Source organism: Zeus faber (genome assembly GCF_960531495.2).
Source record: "Zeus faber genome assembly, chromosome: 2".
NCBI classification, from domain to species: domain Eukaryota; kingdom Metazoa; phylum Chordata; class Actinopteri; order Zeiformes; family Zeidae; genus Zeus; species Zeus faber.
In genome coordinates, this window is record NC_137189.1 from 24,766,509 (window position 1) to 24,775,096 (window position 8,588).

General features: G+C 39.5%; 1 protein-coding gene across 1 annotated transcript in view; it reads right to left on the reverse strand.

Moving 5' to 3' along the window:
• LOC307247655 (fibronectin type III domain-containing protein 5b-like) overlaps positions 1-1,772 on the reverse strand; it is a gene marked incomplete at both ends in the record, with an annotated part of 6,262 nt that extends 4,490 nt beyond the window's left edge. The window contains one exon of the mRNA XM_080023794.1: positions 1,664-1,772. Within this exon, the coding sequence (XP_079879920.1) occupies positions 1,664-1,772 (109 nt within the window). The remainder of the gene's footprint in view (positions 1-1,663) is intronic.
• Between the last annotated feature and the right edge of the window lie 6,816 nt (positions 1,773-8,588).

Here is an 8,588-nt window from a genome sequence, read left to right on the forward strand (position 1 = left end):
AAACAGCCTTCACGTCCTCTCTGGCGGGGTCCGCCACCACCTTTCTTGAAGTGTAAGGCAGCCGCAGTGAAGTTTATTTCTCTATCGTCCATCCATCCATCCCTCAAAATCACTGTATTAGAACTAAAGTTAATTTAACCCTTTATCGCCCGACCTTCATTAAAAATAATTCTCTTATCTCTTATGTCTTACCTCTTATCGCTTATCTTGTATCTCTTATCTTATCTTATGTCTTGTCTTATCTCTTATCTTGTCTCTTATCTTGTCTCTTATCTTTTATATCATGTTTTGTCTTATCATTATGATCTCTTATCGTATCTCTTACAGTATCTTATATCTTATCTTTTCTCTTATCACTAACAGTATATTATCTCTTATCTTCTCTTGTCTTATCTGTTATCTTTCTCTTCTCTTAGCTTATATAGGATCTTTTCTCTTATCTCTTATCTTATCGCTTATCTCTTAGCTCTTATCTCAGCATGCTGAACTTCCAGCTTCTTGTGATGTGTGTTGGTTTTCCTTGAAGCAGATCAGTGTGGTGGTGATGGACGATCTATCCCATAAATCAGTCCTGCCGTAGTCCAATCCACTAATGGACCCCCCCCCCCCACCTGCCCCCCCTGCCCCCCCGCCCCCCACACTCTGGGTGGTCCGCTGCTTCGATCCTCTGAAGATGTTGTTTTGCTGCAGCAAAGCAAAATATATCCATTTTTTAAATTCAGATTAGAAATGATTTGTTTGCTATCTTTTAGGATTGACTACATCCACAGGAAGCAAAGCACAACCTCTGCTCTGAATTGTTCATCATCTAATGGAACTGACTGCCCAGGTGCCATTGAGCAAAGCAAAGCAACAATTTTCTGAAGCTAAGCCTTAAGGGAGAAATTCAGTTAGACTTTCAGTCCAAAGTTCAATTAATTAACCACGAAACACAGACACCTAAACTATGAGTTCAGATATATGCAGTACATGTAGTTCTTTATCATACATGGTGTAGTAATTTATCACACATGGTGTCGTACTTAAACCGTAAACAGTAAACTGTAAAAGACAGAAAGGGAGTGGAAGAGGAGTTCAATCTCGCTGTCATCCATCAACAGAATGCTTAGAAAGAGAGCGAGAGAGAGAGAGAGAGCGAGAGAGAGCGAGAGAGAGAGAGAGAGAGAGAGAGAGAGAGAGAGAGAGAGGGCTATTGCTCTGGTTCCATTAAGGTGGAGACATGTTAAAGAGGGTCACTCGTCTTGCTGAAATACAGCAAATTGTCAACCCTATAATAATAATAATAATAATAATAATAATAATAATAATAATAATAAAAATTACAATAATATGGAAATAGCAATATAGTATTAATGTTAACAACATTAGAGTAATAATAATATTACTACAACACTACTACAACTACTACTCCTACTACCACTACTACTACTACTACTACTACAACTATTAATGCTAAGATTAACAACAACAATAATAATAATAATAATAATAATAATAATAATATAGTTAAAACTGCAGCAATGAATTTAGGTATGTTCTGGATCAACGTGATTTAAATACATGATTGATCTATGAAACCACACACACGCACGCACGCACGCACGCAGACACACACACACACACACACACACACACACACACACACACACACACACACACATACTTGCTCCAACCGTGGCGGGTCCTGGGCAGCGGCACGTGAGCAGGAACAACAGGAAGACCAGATCCCGGGTCAGGGAGTTCCGGGTCAGGGAGTCAAGGATTGGAGTCATGACCCCTACGTCATGCATCCCCCTCCAGGTTCTAATAACACAATATGATGAACATTGCCTCTCCTCCTGTAGGTCCTAAATCAGTCCTCCTGTAAGTCCACCTGCAGGTCCTCCTGTAGGTGTTGGTAGGAATCTGTTTTCAGTTAAAAATGAATCTTGAAAAATTAGTCTTTTATTAATTATATCTTATATTGTATCCTATCTTATCTTATCTTATCTTATCTTATCTCATACCTTATCTCACTTCCAACACCCTGTGGATCCGTACATCAACAAGAACGGATCAGATGCTGAACTTCCATAAGAAGTAGGTCACCTCTGCAGCAAACCTGCTGCACAAACTAACACCATGTCTTCATTTTCTCTACATTTCACTCAAAAATAATAATAATATATCGATATGAACAGGAAAGAGGACGGAGGATGAGGAGGGAGGAGCAGTGTCAGGGTCCAGGTCTACAGTCACTGACCTGGTAATCAAACAGGTGACCCAGCCTCTCCGGCCCAGTTGTCCTCCTGCTTCTCCGGAGCGTCTAATTCCAGTTTTACAGTTTTATCCAAACCTCCGGCTTTCAGCCTGAACTCGAAGCGCTGGTCCCGGTTCAGCACCGCAGACGGCGGCTCCTGTTCAGGACCAGGGACAGCGGCACCGGCTCAACGCCACCGACAGCGGCTCCGGTTCAGCACCACGGACAGCGGCTCCGGTTCAACAGCCACGAACAGCGGCTCCTGTTCGGAACCACGGACAGCGGCGGCTCCATCAGCCGCAGGTTGGATGTCGTTCCAAAAAATAGAGATTTATTATTAAGTACAGATTCCAAAAATCCAAACAGGAGCTCTGTGAATCTTCCAGGAGAATCCAGGAGATTTTAGGGGAATCCAGGTCTCCAGAAATAAAGGACAAGAAGGGGGAGAGGAGGAAGAGGAAGAAGAGGTGGACGAGGAGGGAGAGAATGAAGAGGAGAAGGAGGAAGAGGAGAAGGAGGAAGAGGAGGCTGGAGAGCAGCTCAGACGTTCTGTCTCAGTGTTTGACAGTGTGAGGAGATGCAAGCTCAGAGGACCACAAAGGGAGGAGGAGGAGGAGGAGGAGGAGGATGTGGAGGAGGGGGAATGCTATGTGTGAGAGTGAAGATGCATGTGTGTGCACATGGAAAGGGTGTTACTATGTGCACGGTGCAGCAGCACCTCTGTGTGGTATTTGCCTTTATTACATAACTCTAAAAGTACTCTCAACTCTACTTTAGTCTAAAAGTAAAGCGTATTGATCAATGATCTTCAATCAAGATTTTTGTATTTGTTTTCTGTTCTTCTATGATTGGTTACATCCCAGGAAGCAAAGCCCAAACTTTGCTCAGAAAGGTTGAAGTATTCAAGATTCTTAAAATGAGTCATATTAATATTATTAATATAATCGAAATCAGAAAGAATATAAATACAACAAAATGTAATTCAAAAATATAAGCAAAACAATTCAAGCAAAACCTCTGTGTGTGTGTATATTAATATTGGTTTATACAAAGGACAATGAAGGGTATGATCAGTTAACCATTGCTGAAACTGATCTGAAACTGACTGCCAAGGTGCCCCTGGGCAAGGTTTTCTGAACCTGTTTACAGATGGCTATCAAGCTGCCTGGGATGCGTTAAAGAACCACTCCATGAAAAACGATGATAATAATAACAATAACAATAGCAATAACAGTAATAATAATAATAATAATAATAATAATAATATGGATTATCTATTATATCTATATCTATTATATTTTATCTCTTGTGTCTTAAATGCCTGAAATAAAAACAATAAATCAGTCAATTACATAATTAATCAATCAATCAAATCGAATCAATGGTGGAGATATATATATATATATATATATATATATATATATATATATATATATATATATATATATAGCTTGTGCTTTCTAAGATGAACCGAAGAAAAACTGTATTTTAATTTTGTTTTCTATTCAGCGACAAAATGGTAACGTTCTGTCGCATAGAAGGAATCTAACATTATTATAAAGTTTAAAACAACTTGTCAGGACTTTTGTTGTGGAAATGGATACAATTGGATGAATGTAGATAATGTTGTTATTGGTTTTTTTATATATTATTATAATCATTATTATTATTTTTGTAGTTGTAGTCATCTGTTATTGTTGTGATTATTGGTAATATAACTAATATTATTACATTATTACACATACAATATTTTCCCGAGGAAGTGCTAATACTACCGTGGTATCTGTGGAGTACCACCAATATCCTCCACTAGGGAGCGGTATCAGCCCACATCATTTTCCCACTGGAGCCACTTTCACTGAATCTACATTCAAATATATAAAAATCATAAACGAAAATCAATAACATAAAATATGATTCCACAATATATGAAGTCATGAACACAACCAAATCACTAGAACCTAGACCAGAGACCACCACCCAGAAACTTCTGGACGAGAAAACATCACCCAGAACCTTCTGGACCAGAAGGCATCAAAAAGAACCTTATGGACTAGACAACACCACCTAGAATCTTCTAGATGAGAGAACACCACCCAGAACCTTCTCCAGAACATTCTAGGCTAGCGACAGCATTAAGAACATTCTGGACCACAGAACACCACACAGAACCTTCTCCAGAACCTTATAGGCCAGAGACAACATCCAGCACCTTCTGGACAAGAGAACACCATCCAGAACTTCTAGACCACCAGAGAACAACATCCAGAACCTTCTGGGCCAGAGAACATCACAATTACCTCCCAGACCAGAGAACATCTCCCAGAACCTTCTCCATAATCTTCAAGACCAGAGAACACCATCCAGAACCGTCTCCAGAACCTTATAGGTCAGAGGCCACCATCCAGAACCTTCTAGACCAGAGAACACTGTCCTGAACCTTATGGATCAGAGACCACCATCCAGAACCTTCTTGACTTTAGAACACCACCCAGAATTCATGGAGCAAAATTCAGGACACTAGTTAAATATCCTATACTACACTGTACTACAGTACTATTCGATACTGTACTATTCTATACTGTACAATACTATACTATACTATTCTATACTATACTATTCTATACTATGCTATAATGCACTATACTATTGTATACTATACTGTACTGTACTGTACTATACTATACTTCTATCCTGTACAATACTGTACTACACTGTTCTATACTATATTACACTATACTGTACTTTTCTATACATTACTATTCTATACTGTACTATACTATTCTATACTATATTATACGGCACTATTCTACACATACTATTCCATACTGTACTATACTATATTATACTGTACTATACTGTACTATACTATACTATTCTATACTATACTATTATATACTATGCTATACTCCACTATACTATTGTATACTATACTATGCTGTACTATTCTATCCTGTACAATACTGTTCTATACTATACTGTACTATTCTATTCTGTATAAGACTGTACTATACTGTTCTATACTATACTAAACTGTACTATACTGTACTACTCTGTACATAACTGTTCTTTACTGTACTATTCTACACTATACTATTCCATACTGTACTATACAATACTTTTATATTCCATACTGTACTATTCTGTACTGTACTATAATATTCTATGCTGTACTGTACTATACTATACTTTTCCATGCTGTAATATACTATACTATACTGTACTATAATTTCCTATACTGTACTATACTATACTGTACTATTCTATACTATACTATTCTATATTGTACTATACTGTACTGTACACAGGCCACCCATCAGTTCCATCCTTCTTTTGTGGTTTCTTTATCACCATTCTACTTTAACTCCTCCCACACTATGTCTATCAGAGTGGCTGTCATCCGAAATTCATTTAAATGTATTTCCCTTTATCGGCCATTTTGTTTTTCCTATTTCCTTTATCCAGAATATGTTTAACATTAAATATTCAAATGAAGCCTTGTGCAATTTCTCATGCAGTTTCATGTATTTTACTATGTTTGTTATGGCGATGCCTCTTTCTTATTCTCCATATTCATAGTCCAGCTGCAGAATGGTGCTACTGTGGTATTACTGTGTACTTGTACATAAACACCCAGGGGAAGTGGTGTCCTCTGTCACACTGGAGCTGCAGCCAGGGGACAGTGTGTGTGTGCGTGCGTGTGTGAGGGATTATTCACTGCAGATTATTCACATCTTCATCCCGTGCTGTACAGAATGCGGATGGGGGAAAAAAATAGAAAAATAAATAATTTTAATGCTGTTTGTATATGGAGAAATACATCTGAATTAACACGATACAATTATTTTTCTATTCGATATCAAATTAAGAATTTTCAAATTAGGTAATTAAACAATATATTAATAATTATAAATAAGTTTAAAATAAATACAAAATAATAATCATAATAATAACTATAATTATATCAATAAAAATAACAAAAATGTACAAATTATAAATAAATGAGAATTTTTCAAAGGTTTATATAGAATATAGAAGGTTTAGTGTGATTGTGACACAGTGGATTAATACAAAATGTTTTATTATAACTGTATTTGGACAATATCTTCTGATTAATGATGCAATGTAATGTATAATATAATATAATATAATAAAACATAATATAATATAATATAAATACAGTCTGTGACCACACTGTCTCCATGTACCAGCCAGAGCCTCGGGCGTGGTCAGCTCCTATTTCTATCACCACGCTCTGAACATCTTCCTCCTCCTCTCCTCCTCCTCCTCCTCTGCCTCACATCATCATCCGTTTATTCCTTTGGATCCATCCCCTCGATCGGTCCACCCCTCCAATCCTCTAGTGGTCCGTGAGGGTACTACATGACAGCCAACTCATTTACAAAAGCTTTTAATGAATGCAATTTGCGAATATTCGTGGTTTTTTTTGCAGTAAAATGACAGGAATTGAGAAAAAAAAATGCAAATCAAAGGAAAAAGACAGTATTTATTTTACTCCTTCCAACAAAGAAAGAGTGTGTTGTCACTTCCTGTGGTTATAAACATGGTGAAAATCAACTCAAAATGTTTTAGCATCATGGTTTTAATATTAGATAAGTTACTAAAAATAAAATATTGCTTTAGCTTTGCTTCGAATGATATCCAGTTCAATGAACAGTCAGCACAGAAAGTGGTCTAAGGTCTGCTGATTTGGACATTTTATGCAGAAAACATTCAAAAATTTCAAGCTCTCCCATAAAAAATGATGCCTAATTATTGCAAATTGCAATTTCCTGGAGGAACTGATGAGACAGGAAGTCATGGAACATTACGCTTGAACGTTAAAATGGTGTGAGTATGCTCCGTGCTCCAGGTGGACTTTTTAGGATTTACAAGTGGCCTGTGAGTCACTGTCCTGTCCCACGGCTCTGAAAAGACACTGCAGCATCTGTCCGCATGCGGCGGCCATGTTGTGTGTCTCCTGGCAATATTACCCACAATGCCATAGAAGTCAGACAGCGTGAAAGTTTTGTCCCAAACAAAAGTCCATTCATCATGGGTTTTGGCCGCAGGGCAGAGAGAGCCCATTAGAGGCGGCATTGACCACCAGTGATGGGTCAGCAGGGACGTTCCATTAGAGGACAGGGGACGCTCCATTAGAGGACAGGGGTGCTTTGTGGTGGAGATGCAGGAAGAGGCTTTTAGACGTAGCACGGGGAAGGATTATTGTTCCGGGAGAGGACGGCTGCAGGGGTTAGACCGGCAGTGTCGTCACAAGAAGGACGGAGGAGACTTTTTAAAAGGATATTTCTCTCTGTTCTCGTCAGTCTCCGTCTCACGCTGTCTTTTTTCATTAGGTTTAATAACATCACAGCACTCGTTTCGTCTCTCCTTCTACACAGAAGAGCTGGCTCAGCAACTCCTTCTTTACTTTTCCAGATGAGGACGATGTGGAAATCCAGGCTGTCATTTGAATAAAGTACTTGTACAGTCAAAGACGTACAAGGTTGTGGGTTCTGGAGCTTCAGGGGGCTATCTCAGTGTCATGGGCGTTCAGAGTGGAGACACATTGCTAATCAATACCTCCACATCCCACCCCTGAGGAGTCCCTTAAAACCCCTTGTGTTAACCTACAGTACAAAGTACTTCTACGGGTTAAGTTAAAGGGGTTCTCTCTATTTCTAAAGGTTCAATTTGAGAATAGCTCTTCAAAGTCCATCAGGAGTGAGGGACGTCCCTCAGGAAGGACAGGGCATTGACGCCATATTTCACTGATAAACCCAGGCTGATAGAGCTGCTTACACCAGGCAGCGGGAGATAAAGAAAAATTTTATTTTACAGTTTAAGCTGCTTGTCAGTCTCCATCCACGATCCACCATCCTCCATCCTCCACCCTCCACCCCCAATCCTCCACCCTCCACCCTAGACCTTAGCACCGTCCCCTTGTAGGGCAGTACGGCATCAATCACAGGGGATTGACTGTCCAGCTCCATGTCTCCTTCACGCCTTTCCGGCTCCATTAGGATCCCGGCATCCTGATTCCCGGCTAGTTGCTATGAGGACGGGGACAGGGGGAGGGTGGGCGAATGGGGAAGCAGGGTGTAGGGAAGGAGGCAGGGGGTGCATTGGGGTGGGATGGACTGCGATGAATTTATACGACTACCCATATTGTTTTCCTTAAAAAGCCAAAGTGTTCGTGGACAGTCAGAACTCTACAAAGACTCTGCAAAGACTCTGCAAAGACTCTGCAAAGACTCTGCAAAGACTCCGCAAAGACTCTGGGGAGACTGAAGATGACTAATGATGCCAAAGAATCTGCAAAAACTCTACAAAGACTCTGAACGCTGTG